General features: G+C 42.2%; 1 protein-coding gene across 1 annotated transcript in view; it reads right to left on the bottom strand.

Annotated features, from left to right (window-relative positions):
• Nucleotides 1-18,552, bottom strand: part of FLT3 (fms related receptor tyrosine kinase 3) — a 519,185-nt gene that overhangs the window by 37,160 nt on the left and 463,473 nt on the right. Inside the window, exon 23 of the mRNA XM_069202208.1 lies at nucleotides 7,939-8,044. Within this exon, the coding sequence (XP_069058309.1) occupies nucleotides 7,939-8,044 (106 nt within the window). The remainder of the gene's footprint in view (nucleotides 1-7,938; nucleotides 8,045-18,552) is intronic.

Raw genomic sequence — 18,552 nt, 5'->3', positions numbered from 1 at the left:
TACAGGCAATATAGGCCAGAGGTATCCAGTATAAACCTATTGAGCAATTGCATTTCCACCACTTTCATAAGTCCTATGAGCACCAGTTTCAGTCACAAGGAATCATTGATCATCACTAAGAGATTGACACATGGCTTGCCTCATTTTTCTTCATGAGCAACTCAGGATAGATGTTTTTCGGAAACCTTATCTTATTCATCAAAGCAACTGCATTAATAGTGCCTATTTCTCCCATCTAAATTATTCTGTCAATTGCACAACCATACAAGTATGAAACACTGGGAAAGTCAAACCAAAATGCAGAGATGTCATCTGCGGATACCCTTCAGTTAAAAAAAAGCCAGTGCACATAGCACTCTTTTAGTTTACCTGCTTTGGACAGATTACAGCAGGTGATGTTCTGATTCTGGCAGAGCCAAGAGCTCTACTAGCTTGGTCTAAAAGAAAAGACTGAGCCCTTGATGAAGGAACCTTAGCTGAAGGTATGCAATATAAATTCCAATTAACATAACGTATTTCGATGATGATGCAGTGAAAGGTGGGAGCAAGAATGTATATGTACATGAGAGCTGACTAGGAAGCTAGGAGTGAGTAACCAACCTAGACATCGCTAGTGGAGAGATGATATTAGTCAGAAGGTTCTAAAGCTGGCTTAAGTTTGAAAGTAGATTCAGGATCGAAAAGAGTGGGAGGTATGCAGAATATACTGGGAATCCTATATGTAGAAGCTGAGAGGCTGTGCGAGGTAGGAAGGTCAGGTGTTACCGAAAGGTTTAAAGACAGTGGTGAAGCATTTGAATAGTGCTTAGTGTTCAACAGATAGACAACAAAACAGTTGATATTTGGGGTGTTAGGTGCATGAATGGTTTAGAAGAAGAGAGTGCAGGTAACAAACCTAAACTAATTTTATTGATGGGAGAGAACATGATGTGTGGGATTCTGACAAGAAATCTTTGGCAATACTCAATCAAGAATGCTTGTAGAGTGCAAGCTTGTCACTCCTAGGGGTCTTCAGGCGCTGGAGGTTGGAGGGGTGCTGCTAGGCCTCATCAGGCTGTTGTTGGCAGTCGAAAAGCCATGTTTTGAGCTGCTTTCTGAGGTCCTTCAGGAAGGGAAGGTTGTTCCAGGATCTGGTAGCGAGGGGGGAGAAGGAACGCCCTCCACAGCATTCGCTCTGTATGCGGGGAACGAGGGCCTGGGTGAGGAGGCTGAGCGGAGGTCTCTGGTTGGTTGGTGGAAAGAGAGGTGGTAGTTGATGTAGGCAGGTCCGGCGTTGGTGAGGGCCTTGTAATCAAGCTTGTTTATTACCAAAGTGTTACCTAAAGCTTTAACAATATAGACATGAGATGCTGCCACATCTTCTGATAGTTTAGTTGTTGCAATCTAGTGACAGAGAAGCGCGGGCGATGATCAGTGGGAATATTTGGGGTGTTACACCCCTCTAATAATTGTATTATATGGTAAATAGCTGAGAACAAGTTTTTTCAGTCTGGTATATATTTTCACATGCACATACAGACTAAAACACACATACACACTTTTTCTCTCCTCTCTGTTTTGAAGTTATTCAAAATGTTGGTTATTTTACAAAATATTTAGTTTCAAGTAGAGCTAACAATTTGCAGTGCTGTCCCTTTCTACTGCCCCTTAAGCACCCATCTTTCCCTGCTTCTCAGGTAATGTATTTTACCTTGATATGCAGGATGATTGTTGGGAAAGCTGAATCCCCCCTCCGTCTTACTCACCAAGGTACGCCCCTGCAGAGAAGGTGGATGTAATGATGAGCATTATACTCATGTAGGATTCAAACTGGGGACAGAATGAAAGCATGTGAAAAGGGAAGGCAAACAGAGAAGAATGAGTTGGAAAGGAGGAGGAGGAAGCCGCAAACTAGAACATCAACGGCTTGGAGCACTTAGCTTTAGATGATATCAGTTCAGTTCCAGGTGGGCCACTGGGAGACAAAACAGTCCTAGCACAAATGTTCCAACCAGCACTGCTCTATTCCTCCATAAGAATCTATCTCTCTCTCTTTCTCTCTCTCTTTCCTCTATGTCTCTCTCTCTCCTGAAGCCCTCCACCACACCTGCTGTAATTGCCTGGATACGCTGGAGAAACAGGCAGGGGGGCCTCAGCCTTCAAAATGGCCTTCTCTGGCTCCAGCCTACCAGGGACATGCTCAGTGGTAAACAAACTGGAAGTTCAGACCGGTTGGAAAATGGGCAGGCCAATTTCCATGGGGAAACACCATGGAATGGGCACAAAGATGCCCACCCCAACCCCCAGCATCACCACCACCCACACCACAGGGACACTAAAGGAGGAGGGAGCCCATCCCAGGTAAGTTGCAGGTAAGAGTACATGTAAGTGTGTGGTGTGACACTGGTGGGCCCTTACATGGGGCTCCCTGCCTGGCACTGGGTATGTTGGGCTTGCCCTGGGGGACACTGGTCCCCTGTGGTGGGCTTTGGGGTAGAGGTAATGACTCCTGTTCATACTTATAAATAATTTTTTGGTTGCTTCTGCGTCCAAAAATGACCATAGGCTGACTAGTGGCATATATTTTGCTGTTAATCAGCCAACCGTCATTTTTGACCCACTAGCACCATTTCCCATAACACCATCCATCACTGGCTAGAGTCTTGTTTTGAGACGCTAGCCATTCTTTAGCACCATTTTATAAATAGGGTGCATAAATGGCGTTAGGGCATGGCATTTGCTTGTGTTAAATTAAATGACGCACAGCAGTGCTAGCGCAGTTGTGCGAAATTTTTCATAAATATGGGCCTAAAAGTGCAGTTATATTTGCCTCAATCCGCTTTATGACCTTCCCTCCTATCAAAGCACGCATAGTAAATACACACTTCATTATGGTCAATGGCCGGTCCTCATAATTATAGGTATGTCATGTTGTGTGTGTGTGTGTGTGTGTAATGTTTGTTGAAACGAACACGTGGCATGTCATAGTCTTTAAGACTGATCCAGATTTTGATGATAGCAGTGAGGTAAAGGGGGTTGGGAATACGAGTGCTCAGGGAGGCACGTTGACTAGTTGAACATAGATCTGGAATTCCAGGGCAGACAGAAACTGGCAGTTTATCAAAGTAAAGGGTCCATTGCAAGTTTACAATGGATATGGTGATTACATTTTTGGTGGATTGGTTAATCACTTGCATGGGGGTGCTGGTTTTACAGGTATATTCATGTTGATATGGTGGGAAGGGCTGGGTGGGTGATAGGGAATCATGAATAACCAAGGAGGTTGGTGAGTCTACCCATGGAGATACCAAGGGGAGTGATCACATGGTCCAGGTGGGCAGTTTCCCCTGCCAGGGAAAGGCTTTGCGGAATGTGGGCTCCGGGGCGCCCGTGGGGGCCCCTACACTGCCCATGCACATAGCATGGGCAGTGCAGGGGGCCCCCGTTCACAGCCCCGTCACGCATGTCACTGCCCGATTTATGGGCAGTGATATGCACGGCGGGTGCTGCTGCACCCGACGCACTGCTGTATTGACGACGGCTCCATGTGGAGCCGTCGGCAATATCCAGGCCCAGCATTCCGCTGGGCCGGCTGGATGAAACTCTGTTTCCGCCTCTGGTCTAGCAGAATGTTGATTATGTGGCCGGCGGGGTACTCAATGGGCTGGCGGTCTGTTTTTAGACTGCCAGCCTGAACACGATGGGAAATCCTGCCCTGTTCATAATGAGGCCCATAGTCTTCTCCATATTATTGTAGTTGTATAATAGACATGTACTTTTTAAATGTTAATAATACTAAATTTACATTTCCCTTGAAATTATTCATGGTGTTGACCTTATGGTCATAATATATCTGTTTTCAATATGTTGGGGGTCAATATTGGACCATACAACATTTTGTCTTGATGAAGTAAAGTTTAATGTACCTCAAAAGAGCAAGACAGCTGTCCTTGCTATGTGAGAGGGAAAAAGTTACAAAGTTGTCTGGAATGTGATGGAAGGAGCATCACCTTTAATTTCCCCTAGCCTCAAATCCTGTGAAGACTTCTGAAAACAGTGGAGAAACTTTAGTGATGTATTTGATTCCTTGATATCTTCAGTACCCTGGTAAAGAAGGCAGTTAAATCAGCAAATCCCATGCTCTAAATTATGAGGGAAATACTCATGCTTCTACAAATTAACAAACATATTGAACTAACCATAACCATAATCTTTTCCTCCCTTGTCCATACTGGCATCTTTTATAACCTACTCAATATCCCAATTCAATTATTTAAAAAGGATCCAGTACCAGGAGACCAGCATGATTCATAATATAAAAAGTGGGTGACCTTGCTCTCCCCTTGGACCCACTCCACTGCCTACTTGAACAACAAATAAAAAACCTCAAGGCTTTATATCTTTTAGGCACAAAACAAAAAGCAAAAGAGCCCTCTGGATTCAGAACATGTAGAACATTTGGCATTGTGATATATTGCCTTCAGGAAACTGGGACACATTAAGATGCCTGGGGAAGACCTCAAGGAAGAAACAGGTAAAGGACTAACAAAACCATTGACACCTAACTTTGGACAGTCAGACCCCACCATTAAGAACCCAAATAACCTCTTGCAAATTTAGCAAACCCTTGAAAAACATACTGCTTCAAGAAGTGCTTCCAACATGCATGTCAGAACTAAACCACGCTGTCCTGAATCAGGACTCAATTCTCTGCATATAAGACATCATCTTATGACCTACTACCTCATCCAGCCTCATCAACCATATACCAGACAGACCACTCATTGATAGCTCCTCTAATTCACTTCTCCTGCAGGAGTAAAAAGTGTGTCACATAAATATCTTGAAAGATGAACATGTTGCATATTTCTAACAGCAAGGTTATCAGAGGACCAAGAGTCATAATGAACACTGGAGTCCAAACAAATGTTTCTGTCTTTCCTTCAGCATACTACTGTAAGCTCACTTGGGTCAGCAGAGGTAAACCAGGGCTGCAACTCATAGAAAACACTTCAGGTTTCTTCATACTGGATTGTTAAATGAATGATTAGAACACAGCGTCCCTTATGACGGGCAGCCTTTTGTAATGCCTACCAACACATCCAGGCCTCAAAAGTGAAAGTCAGCTTCCAGCTGTCTTGGGCCTGATCTGTCTGCTATTGAACTAATGGACAGTCTGATATTTCTAAGGCAGCATAGTATTACAATACGCATCATAGCCTGTCTCCAATGTCTATAATGCAGGAGCCCTTAACAGCCTACAGATGACAGTGTATATATAGTGTGCTACTTTGCATGGCTTTACATCAAGAGTCATTACGGTCTGCTGAGTACATCAGGAGAACCTTTTCATTTATATATGGTGATTGAAATTCAAGATATACCCAGTCTTTTAGTCTCAGACGACAAATTTTGGGGCATTAACCTCCACTTCTTATTGTCCTTTTCCAAACACCAATGTGATTTAGGTTGTGAGTCTTTGATGTTTTATGTTGGGGTCCTACTTCTTTAGAAGCCTACATCTCTCCTTTTCTTCTTTTCTCCTAAAAGGACTTCTGTCACAGCAGGCAAGACGCCGAAACTGCTTGTCCCGCAACACAATTCTTAGGAGTAACCAGAGTTCACACCTGGATGTCAGCCACAGTGATATGTGTATTAAAAGGTTAATCCCGTGCTCCCAGCCCTACTTAATATGATTCTTAAATAAGCCCTATCTCCTTTTCCTGTGATGTGTCAAGGTCTCTTCCTTGTGCCCTATCATTGAATCAAAGAGGAACATTTTAAAGTGTAAAGGAAGAATCCATTCCTCCGTCCTCCAGTGTGTCCCACCCAGCTCACTGGAATCTAGTACTACACAAATCTGTCTGTAGGATTCTTTACCTTTTCATGTCTGTGACAGGCAGGCCTGGACTTACCAAAATGGAACCCAGGGTCCTCCATATAATGTACTATTGTATGCACACTTGCACTTGGGGCCAGATTTAAGAGACATTTTGCAGCGACGTGCACCATCATTTTCAAAACGCAGGGATGTGCAGTATTTACTAGAATACAGCACACCCCTGTGGTTCCCCCTGCCCCGGCACTAAATATGCTCCATGCACCAATGCTGCAACCCTTGCACCATAGTGCAAGGATGGCTGCGTTGAGGGGGAGATTGTTTTTGTGCAGGAAGGAACACCTTCCTGCACAAAAACAATCTTAAATGGCGATTTGCTCTTTCTATGTGTGATGCACAATGAACACCTGGGGTGGCATTAGATTTTGGCGCTGCCTCAGGTTTACGAAAACTCATAAATCTGGGGCAGTGTCAAAACGCAATTGGTGTTGCTGTGGCACGCCAACAGCAACAGCCATTGCACGCCCCTTCCACGCAAAGTGCTGCGTGTGAAGGGGCCGTATTTACAAGGTGGTGTTAAACCACAAAAAGTGGCTTAAAGCCACCTTGTAAATACGGTGCAGTGCATAGCGCCACCAGAGCGTCAATATAAGTGACACACAGGTGGCGCTAGGGGCTCTTAAATATGCCCCTTAGTGTATTTTTCCAGTACACTTACTCTCAAGTATTGTTTCCAGCATGCACTGTGCCACTACAGCCATCTGTGCATTCAGCACACATATTCAGTCTGTTTGCATTGCTCAGTATGTAGCCTTCATATATTGTACCAGGGTGTGCTATTTACAAACACACACTCTGCCACCACACACACACACACTCACCATGTACGTGCTGCAGAGCACTTCACCCTTCGCTTGTCACACTTTATGCAAGCACACATACACCCAGCACATGCTTCTATTGTGCATACACTGCACAGCACTACATCCTTCATGTCATACATTCTTTGCAGGCATACATACATTCAGCACATGCCCTACTACCACAGGTACTATGCAGTACTGCTCTGTCCCTGTACTGCACTCTTATATCAAGGGTAGAGTCACCACTTCTACACTGCACATCACTCCATATCTACCTGATGTGAGCCAAGGGTGTATGAGCCTGTAGGGTAAATGAGTTTGTAGGCCATACTCCACTTACACAGGGTTAAAATGACCTGTTCATTACTACTGATCACTACACGGTAGTGTGCTGCTTAACTGTTACTGAAGGCGGTAGTCTTCCACCACTATACGGGAAAATAGCTCTTTTTGGCGATTATTTTTTATTTATTTGAAATTGCACCACATTACATGCAGGTGACTCACAAGTGGCATTTATCCTTTGAATCCCTTGTTTTTTGTGGAAAAAGAGTATTTAGAATGTCATCACAGTCTTAGACTTTTTATGGAGAGACATTCTTTAAGTACACTTGTTCAGTAGTGCCCAATTTACACTTGAGTGAAAATCGCAACATCTTCACATCAGAAGAGCAGGGACGGATTGACTCTGTTATAGTCACTTATTTTATAGAAATAATTCCCCTTAGGTTAGCAATAATGAGACAAAGTATATATTTATGAATATTTTTAGCACTGATATTTTTCGGCAATCAATCAAAGTAACCAACCACAAACATTTATTGGAACATGGTAATTAATTTTAATTATTTTCTTACCATAAAATTAGTTTATCCATCGTTTTGTAGAGTTACATTGTTTTTATTGGCAAACAGATAGGTAACAAAACACCTGCTTGCCTCTATTTTTGTTTTTTTCACCCACAAATTAATTTTGTTAGACACTTTTTCAATATTAAGAGCCCACGTTTCTGTAGCATTTATTAAACAAAGTCTAAAAATCAACGTGCTTAAGCATTGTGAAGGAGTGGGGCTCTGAACCTTAGATTCAACGTGAATACGTTCTCATGTGCTTTAAAACTCTCAGTTGACACTCAAAGTGAGTTAAACACAAGGTGATAAACATTACAATGAAGAGTCTACTTTACACCAGTGTGTATATTTGTCTTAGTTCTATACAGGTAAAATATAGATGTATGCGTGCTTATTAGTGACATACCACTGCTTCAATGGCTGACAGCTGGCATCCAAGAGAGGAAACAAGCTGAGAGAATGAGGGTCTTCTGTTGCTGGCATGAGACCAGCACGATTGCATCACATGGTATCTGTGGTAGGGTAGAAAAAATAAGTATACATGTCAACATTCTCATTTATATTAATTGTGGCATATCCAGACAACTACATATGCGTTGTTCAGTTTCATATTGCACGGTGGTCTTAGAACACTATGATATTGTCTATTTGTGACGTTTCTATGATGACAACAAAATAACAATTGTGTGTATCATTCATGAATGAATTAGTAAGTTAATGGGTAATTGGAATATTCATTTTTTGTTGAATCATAAATATCCAATGGCATAACCATGGAAATCCACAAGTGACGTAATTTTCCATGTACACATCTAATTTTAATCCGACCAACTGGCAGAATCTGCCATTCAGGTGGTTTACAGTTATGACTAAGGTGCAAATGTACACTATTTTTCTCCACTTGTAAACTATGCTTCTTTGTGGAGAAGTGCTTCACTGTACACTCCTGGAGAATAGGGTTGTGAGCCAGGTTTACAAAGGCTTTGCATTGGGCTTGCATTATGTTCCTTTTCAGAATTTACAAACCAACTCAAGTTGGTATTTGTGTTGGTTTGTATGAAAAAGTAACTCAAACCAGGGTAGCATAAAACTTTCCATGGGAGGTGCAAAGGCATTCCAGTGTAACCACCTGTGCTTTTTGTTGCAAACCCTAGCTACTAACATTAGTAGACAGGGTTTGGACCAAACATTTATGCCACTTGAAAGGAGGTGTTAAAAAGGAGAACTCGGGAAAGAGTGTTGGGTTGTGTGGACACAGCTATGGCCCGATTCACAAAGATAAATGTACACTTTTGTATACGTTGATGATTTTTTCCTTTTCACACAACTATTTTACGAGTAGTATCTTAATGACTGCAGAGGCTCTGCACTCCTCGAGGAGACTTGGCACATAAAAAGATGGGATAGGCCTATCTTTTTATGTGCAGAGTCTCCCACAAGTGCAGAGATTCCACAGTCATAAAGATACTACTCATAAAATACCTTTGTGAATAGGAAAAAATCGTAAACTTACACAAAAGTGCAAGTTTACCTTTACAAATCAGGACTATTGATTCTAACCTGAGACCTCGAGCTTAGACACAGATTTTAATATTGTAAGCATTAGTCAACTGGGCTATCATAGAGGTCCCATTTTTTACCAGTGCTTCAGTTGCCTTATCTAGTTCATAATTTGTGATCCTAAAGTTTTCCTCTGTTTAATGAACAAATATATCTCTCTAGCATTCATGGAATTAGAATCAAATTTCTGCCTAAATCTACCATCTTCTCCGTCAGAAATTAAAACGGCAAGCCCACAGATAAGGTATTATTTTGTGATATTCAAGGTAACAATTTCACGAGATTCTCTCATATTGATTTCATTCTTATCTGTATCTATTTTATTAATGATTATATAGATAAAGGAATAAGGCATCATGTCACCAGCAAAAAAACTCCTTTATTTAATCATTGACTCCCACTCTTCGTATTGCTATACATTCAAATCATTTAATACATCTAAAATATAAATCTTGCTTTCTTAAAATCTGTATAGGAGGCGTCAACTGGTAAATGCCTTTTGGTGATCTTTGCCCATCTTGTTCCACTGCATCAAGTTGATACCAACGCCCTTGCAAGAGGCATCAATCCCTACAGTGTAGAGTCTATGAATGTCAGTCCTTCTACAGCAAAATTATTACAGTTATGCTGCATATGAACTGATCTATGCCTCAAAAAAACACGCAATCTGAGCTATAGAATGGGAAGTAGGACCTTCATAGGATCATGGCATCTTGAGGATGTCAGCACTCAGACGCTCCGATGGTCGATGCCTGTGAACTTTAAACTTTGAGAAAAACAAGTGGTAATTTTGACTGCAACTGCAAGGTGCTGCCAGTGGTTAAGTTGTCAATAAAAATGTGCCCGTGACCAAAGCTCTCCTAAGAAACACGTGGCTGATGCATTTAAATGTGAGCACTCGGAATACTGAGGCAGCGTAATCCTAAAGCCATCTCGGGCCTCTTTAAAACATTTACAGCCAGTCTTTGCCCCTTCAGCTCACTCTTGCAGCTTTCTGCTTTCTTCCTTTGTGATGCTTTTCTGTACTTCTTTGCTCCATCTTCTCCCATATGTGTCTTTTGCTCGCAGTAATTGCCTGATTCAGAGAATAAGTGCCAGCCCTAAAAAATAAGCGCTGATGCCCGGCAACCACCGGCTCAAATTAAGCACTGGGTGCTGCAAACTACAACATAGTAGAATGCAAAGTGATGATTATAGATAAGTAACCTTTTTTCCATAACATAGAGAGACATGAAGCGCTCCTCAGATGTTTTCAATCTTCTTTATACTTTCCAGAGCACAGCAAATAGATTGACTGGAAGGTATATGGCAGTAGTCTGGACCGGCACTCCTCAACACAGTTTGATACCTATTAGTGTAGTGACATGAAGCAAGGTTCTTTCTAGTTCCGTCAGTGATGGACCAGTGCTAAACAGAATATTAACACTGGTCGAGAATTATGTTGATTCAAATTCTTGAAGAACCTTTCCCAGTATATTCTTCTGCACAAAGAAAACAGGAAGGTCACATTTCAGGGGCAAGAATATGTATATTGGGTTATGTGTACTGCACAGCTGGCCATGTAGTCTCTCCCGAACATATCCAGACTCTACAAAGGTGCCTGTCCCTTCTTGCTTTGATATTTAGTACAACCAACTGGAACAAAATGTGATTACTCTACTAGGAGAAACTCGCCTGTGTCAGGAGTGTCCAGTAATATAGCACTCTCCATGCCTCTAGAACTGTAACTAGAACGAAACCCAAATCAGGTTGCTACAGATTTGTCAGTTATGTTTTGGCGTATTCTAGCACTCCTTGCATCATGGGAATGTTTTTTAATTGACCGTACAAGGTGGTAGTGGCATTAAAGATCACAACAGTGTCCTCCACAGTTTCCTTTGATGATGTGCAGTTGGCTTCGGTGTCGGATTGTTGCAACGCGGGCTGCTGCAAAGGAAACGATCAACCGGGAAGTCTTACTTTCTTGCGTCACTGAACCAGAGTGAGTATGGAAGTGGATGAGCACAAAGCCCTGGATGCAAAGGAGTGACACAGGCCCCTGTAGTGCCTATTGTGCTGGAAGGGGGATAAGGCATATGAATATCTACTCGTTCCTTCTTACATACAACAATAAATGTGCTGCGACGTTTTGCAAATGCAGCAAACAACGTGAAATATATTTTGAAAGTTGTGGGAGTAACTTGGAAGAGGAAAGTGCTTAATTCAGAGTCCGTAGGCGGTGTCGCCTGGGTTGAGCTGGTGTTCCCATAATCCGATGTGATTCAGTGAGACGGGTGACTGATAAAAGTTCGCCTATGTTTAAGGAGTTTCACTTCCTTTTTTGGAGATGCGGATTACTATAGGTAAGGTTAGTTTTGGTTTGAGTAACAATGTCAGTCCATAAGTTTCCATCGTAGGTTCCCCAATATTCTTAAATGTTGCACATTTTCACATAAGTGGCACCATCTTCTCAATTTCAAGTGACATCATTGCACCAGCTGAAACTTAATTTTTTAATTATATATTATGTGATTGATGATTTGTTGAGCTAGTCAACCCTGTCTAGCAAGAAGGGATACATTTTGACATTATATGTAATATAATTGATTGAATATTTTGAAACAGAAAGTCATGAACTACTGTGTAATGTTTTTTGAGGATGTTATCCAGGGGACATATGAGATGCTCAGGTTGTTTATATATGCCATTGGATATTTATTGATTTCACATATCTTATTCAACATGAAATTTATTGAGAAACAAATTGGATCATAGTAACTATTCTTGTTCAATTTGGATAGACACAACATTATAGGTCACTTACAGATCATTTGTCAATCAAACACTGTAGAAGGATGGTTGTTTGACCCCTTTGAGTTTTTTGGTTAGGACCGTCAGAATATCACATACCATTTACAGGCAACATGTAATAATGCACAATTGCCTTATTTTTTCTAACCCTCTCACTCAATGTTCATACACATGTTTTTGTGTGGTAGACCCCTGATACCGCCATGTTGTCCACCGAAACGTGTTTCAACGGTTTTGATTGTCCATTGCTGTGGGCTAACAAAAGTGGAAGTAAAACTGTGTAAGTTTCTTTTTGGAAGGGCCTCTGCCATGCAACAGGCACCTTGATTTTAATTTAATTCAGACTGATTGGACTACTCAAATTATTTCTTGTAGTGGGGTCACTGTTAGAAGCAGACAAAAGCTTTTGTTAACTAATTTGATTTATTAAATTTCATTTTTTGATAATGGATATGTGTATGCAATACTTGGAGTATAATGAGTAACCACTTGGGTGCTCTGGACGTGCTAAACACATCCTTAACACCACCGCTTGGATGCTGAGGATGTGATCACCTCATCCTAGCACCCACCCACTGGTGCCCCCCTGTAGGACCCTTGCGACTTAAGTTCACGAGGATGGCAGTGGAAGTGCTTCTGCTGCCACCCCCTTCCCTGACCTGTGGCAATCTGATGACATCAACATGTGTGCCAACATCATCAAAAGTTGCCAGGGAAGCCATTTGCATCCAGTGAGTCAGTGAGGAAGGTAAATCCTCTTGCCTGTGGGGGAGGGATCGGGTGGTAAGAGAGACATCGGGAGAAAGGGAAGGGTTTTTCTTTTCTCCACTGTCTTTCTTCAGTGTGTTCCTGCTGTGGGATAGCAGGTGGGACAACAATAACGCAGCAAGAATGCACCCACTAAACACCAGGATTGTCTTTTTGTTGCTTGGAGTGGCCCCTTGGTTAGACGTCGCTCTCCAATTTTGGTGGATATGTTTAGGCCATTTTCTTCCTCCGAGGGGGTAGCAAATCACTATACACCAGGGAGCTTTTATATATTTATGTTGGAGAGCTGCCCCTTGGACAACAGTTGCTTCCCATTTGGAAATTGGCATCTCCTTTGTTTCCCACCCCCTCAGGGCAGATAGGTATTTTTTTAGTCCAATCTGCCCTGGAGGAGGTGCTAGACACCAGGGAAATTTTTATTTTATATATGATTGGGGAGAGGCCCCTTGGGCAATGGTGGCTCCCCATTCTGAAATGGGCATCTCCTTTATTTTCTGCCCCTTGGGGGAGATTGGCCATTTTTTAGGGCGATCTGCCCACGGGGTCAGAAAACCACCAACCACTAGGGAATTTTTATTTATATATGTTGGAGGAGTGGCCCTTTGGGCAAGGGTCACTCCTCATTTTGAAAACCGGCCTCTCCTTTTTTCTACTCTCTTGGGTGTAGGTCAGTCATTTTTTAGGCGAATTTGCTCCGAGTGGGGGGGACACCACTAGACACAAAGGAATTATCATTTTCGGTCCCCATGGGGGCATATTGTCCCTGGAGTTTTTTATATATAGTTGTTGGGGAAGTGATGTGTGTGAACTGGCAATTGGAAGACGGTGTGTGAATTTGTGATTGGCTGGTGGTTTGTGGAATAGCGTTTGGCTGGAAGTGTGTGTGGCTGGAATTTGGCCGATGGTGTGTGTGAAAAGGCGTTTGACTGGTGGTGTGTGTGGCTGGCATTTGGCTGGCAGTGTGTGTGAACTGCTATTTGGCTGTTGGCATGGGTAAAGGTCACTCCCATCTGGGGTGCCATTTTTTTCTTTTGATTTGTGCCTCCCTTGGGGGGAGATCGGATGTTTGTAATGCCAATCTTTCCTCAGAGGCAGAGTTCGCTATTTTATAATGTTAACAGTTTTATTTTTTGTCATCATTTGCATTTTTGTATATTGTGTTTTACTTTTTGTTTTTATTGTAGTGCAAAACTTTAGATTTCATTGGTGGCGACTCATGCTTGTGATTTTGGTACTGGTAGATCTGCAATTTATGTAATTGCATGTGTTTAGCAGTAAACATTTTTTGTATTGTTTGCTTCAGATGATTATCATTACCCTGCTTGAATGTTGTTTTAACTGTTATGATAATTTTAGCATATTTAGCTTCTGTTTTATTGTATTTCAAATTCTTGTTTGGATTCGTGCAAGATCTGTATTGTGTTGACTTGTATGCATTTTATTTTCGTTTTTCCTTTCATGGGGGATATCTTTGGTGCTCGCTGTGTCTCTTTAAAGTAGATGCACTTACTCCCTGGTCTAGTTTGAGGTATCTTTTTGGAGTATAAAGTTCACTGTGTGGTTTGTATGAATAGTTTTTTCCAGGTCATTATATGTCAATAGTTACTTTTGCTTTTCTGGTCCTTAACTGGCATGTGCACTAGGCATACGCACACAAATGATGTACCATTTGTATCAGGAAACTTGCAGGAACACTAGGTAGCAGGACCTTTGTGGCACACAGATTCCAATCAATCAATCAATCAATCGGGTAGTATTATTATAGCGCAGCTTTTGACCCGCAAGAGTTTCAATGCACTTTGCTCCAGGTCTCATTCAAAGAGACAGGTCTTTAGTCCCTTTCTGAAGTCTGTCAGTCAGGGTAAGGTGCAGAGGTGGAGGGGGAGGGTGTTCCAAACTTTGGCAGTGAGATGGGAGAAGGAGCGTTCTCCGGTGCGGCAGTGGTCTACGTGGGGGATCTGTGCGAGGGCAAGGTGTGCAGAGCAGATGTTCCTCGAGGGGGTGGTTTAAGTATAGCTGGTGGTTCAGGTAGGCAGGACCCAGGTCATGGAGGGCTATGTAGGCATGGGTCAGGAGCTTGAAATAGCATCTCTTCTGGACCGGGAGCCAGTGGAGGTCTTTCAGGTGCCGGGTAATGTGGGCTCTTTTGGGTAGGTTGAGGATCAGTCTGGTGGCTGCATTCCAGATCGAGTGTTTGCATGAGTTCGGTGGAGGTGCCTGCATAGAGTGTGTTGCCGTAGTCTAGTCGGCTGGTGATGAGGGCATGCGTCACTGTCTTCCTGGTGTTAATGGGGAGTCACTTGAGGATTTTGCAGAGCATGCAGAGATGCAGAAAATTCCAGTACTTACCATCACAGAAATGTGAGGAAAATGTATTTTCTAGTCAAAGTTTAAGGTTTGCAAGGGCTTCACAGTAAAAAAACGTGCTGAGAACCACACAAGTAACACCACTCTGGATTTCCCCGGGTGTAGAGTTTTCAAAGATATACAGGTTTGCAAGGTTTCCTGCTAGGGCTCAAAATTCACAGCTACCCACATTGCAAACCAAATAAGAGTCAGGTTTCAGTGAAAACATTTGATGTATCCATGTAGTATTTCGGGACTTTTCTTTTTGCAGGCACTTGACCTACCAGCACAATTGAGGTACCATTTTTATCAGGAGAATTGGGGGAATCCTATGTGGTAGAACATTTGTGGCTCCCCACAGATTCCAGGATTTACCATCATAGGAATGTGTTTTTTAGTCAAGGTTTTAGGTTTGCCAGCACGTCTGGGCATTAAAACCTGTTGAGAGCCCTGCAAGTTACCACACACTGGATTCCTCCAGGTATTCAGTTTCCTAAAATGTGCAGATTCCCTAGGTTTTCTTAAGTGTCAGTTGAGCTAGGGCCCAAAATCAACAGCTACTCACATTCCAAAAAAGGTCAGATTTCAGTGGGAAAATGTGATGTGTCCATGTTGTGTTTTGGGCGCTTCTCTGTCACAGGCCCTATTTAGGCCTACCCACACAAGTGAAGAATCATTTTTTGAGAAGTCTTGTGGGAACACAGAATAGTAGAACATGTATTATTGCCAATTGAATTTCCCTGCATTATAGCCTTCCAAATGTAAGCCAGTGTGCACGAAATAGGTCAATTTGAAAAATACCCCTTGAGTCATTGCTAGTTTGGGTACCTATAAATTCGGAGCTGTACAAATAACTACTGCACTTAAACCCAGTATCTGGTACCCATTTCAGAAATACATAGATTACCTTAATTCCCACTTTTCACTCTTTATATTTTACATGTAAATTGCTGCTGGTGCAGAGTGGAAAACCATTGTAAGATGCACCTCTGTTGTTGACTATGGGTACCTCGGGTTCTTGGAAAACCTATAAACCATAAATATGCTAGTGACTAGAATAGTCTAGTGGACGTGATGGTGTATTGTTTTTGTTTATCATCCTTTTGTAACAAAAACCTACAGGTGAAAAAGTTGTCACAACTGTCTGTTTTTTTTCCTATTTATTTTCAATTTTTTTTTTTATTCTAACAGATTTTTGGGAAAGCCTGAAGGATCTCTACAAATAACACCTTGCTGAATTCAGAATTTTGTATACTTGTCAGAAATCAGGGAAGATGGTGACTTTAGCACATCAACCCTTTTGTTGATGCCCCTTTCAGGGAAAAAGACACTTTTTTGTCGAGCTCTCTTTCTTATCTCCCCCTCCCCCAAAACCAAAATGTAGCTATATTTTAGCTACTTTTTCAATCCCCTCCAGGGTAATCCATAAACCCTAGGTACCTTAAAAATCACCAGAATGTTCAAAGAAAAGGACACAAATTTGGCGTTGATAACGTATGTGGAAAAAAGTTATGGAGGCCTAAGTGCAAACTAACCCAAATAGCCTAAAACGGGCTTAGCATTCTAGGAGGAAAAGGCATACGAGCCAAGGGGTTAAATTCTTTGTGGATTAGTCATTTTAGATTTTTTTGTAATATTGTATATCAATATACCAATCGATAGAGTGCCAATTAATGTGCTGTTATTATTTGAATCTGTGAGTATAGAAGAGATATGTTGTTGCTACAGAGTCGGTAGGTACTCTTTTACCCTTGTTTCCACAGCCTATTTACATTATGGGGGAAAAGAATGTGGCAGAAGCCTGAGTTCCTTTATATGGTCATGAAACATGTGCATCATTTCAGTAATTGGATTTCAGGTTTCCCAGGTGTTGAAGTGATACCATCAGAAGACAGCAGGGTAGAACGTGTGGACCACTCCGTGCTACATGATCATCCGAAGAGCTTTAGGGCCAGATGTAGGAACCGGTTTGCATGTCGCAAACTGCGAAAAACGCAGTTTGCGACATGCAAAACGGCCATCGCGATGCTGATTCACATTTTGCGAGGGGTGTTCCCTTCCTATTTGCGACTCGCACCACGATGCAGAATTGCTTTGTGACCGCGAAAGCAGTCGCAAAGCAATTTGCAGTTAACACCCACTTGAAGTGGGTGGTAACTCATTCGCAAACGGGAAGGAGTCCCCATGGGGCCCCTTCCACTTTGTGAATGTCGCTGAAAATATTTTTCAGAGCAGGCAGTGGTCCAATGGACCACTGCCTACTCTGAAAAAATGAAACCAAATGGTTTCATTATTTTTTTGTAATGCAACTCGTTTTCCTTTAAGGAAAATGGACTGCAATAAAAAAAAATACAAAAACTGCTTTATTACAAAAGCAGTCACAGACATGTAGGTCTGCTGTCTCCAGCAGGCCACCATTCCTGTGAGTGCAGGGACTTGCTATGGGGTCGCAATTTGCGACCCACCTCATTAATATTCATGAGGTGGGTCTTTACGACCCCATAGCGAGTCGCAGAAAGTGTCTGAGACACCTTTCTGCATACATTTTTGCGAGTTGCAAATTGCAAGTCGGTCTGACTCGCAATTTGCAACTCGCAAAATTTTAGTTTACTACACCTTAGAGTTGCACGCCCATTGGAAACAGCAGAATTGTCTGTGAATCAGCCACTTGCACCATAGTAAGTGACTTCAGCTCTGCGGCCAATGACAGTCAATAGTGTGAACACAATCGGATGAGCCATTTAGGTGATGTATGGCATGACTGATCGTCCTGTCTGTAATGTCTTCTGCAGCTTTAACCCTCTAGGTATTTAGAATCATCTTTCGGCTGCCTGCTAGTAATTTTTTGCAGCGTTTTCTGCCTTATGTGGAGTCAGATATGGACGAGCTTGCAGTTGTTAAGATGGTGCTCAGGTCACTTGCATGGCATTGTTATGAAAAAAATGATTCTGTTCTTGCGCTTGTAATTTGGATGTACATTGGAATTTTAGGTGGATGCCTTGATAGGATGTGAGTGCACTCAATTGTCCTAATTGTTTCTATATACCTTTTTTAGCATTGTACCCCTCTGAAGTCAGGTAGCTAGAATTAGGTATTTCCTGATGTGCAAATATCACAAGCACTACATCCGTTGAAAATCCAGAGAGTACAATGTTCTTCTCAAATGGCCCCCTCAGTTGCCACATCCTGGCCTTGTGCTGCCCCTCAGAGGGTAAATGGGTCCGGCAGCAGAAGTGCAGTTCATTCTTTAAGAGAAAGGCCAGATTTACAAACATTTTGCAATGGGCTTGCGTTATAAACATGATGCAAACAAGTGCAAAATGTTTCTTTTTAATCTACTTTCCTTTGCAAAACTTGTTTTTCGCTGCAAAGTTGTCTGAAAATAATGCAAAGCAGCACTAAAGGGGGGCACTCCTGATTCGGACATGGGCGTACCCATGCAACCATTCATTGTTTTTGATGCAAATCACTATCCACCAACAGTAGTAGACAAGGTTTTGCATCAAAACATGTCACCCTGAAGTAGGAGAAATGCTTTTTTTTTTCTCTCAAGTGT

Source organism: Pleurodeles waltl, chromosome 8 (assembly GCF_031143425.1).
Source record: "Pleurodeles waltl isolate 20211129_DDA chromosome 8, aPleWal1.hap1.20221129, whole genome shotgun sequence".
Classification (NCBI taxonomy): domain Eukaryota; kingdom Metazoa; phylum Chordata; class Amphibia; order Caudata; family Salamandridae; genus Pleurodeles; species Pleurodeles waltl.
The sequence above is the reverse complement of the archived record's forward strand: the minus strand, read 5'-3'. Positions and strand labels throughout refer to the sequence as shown.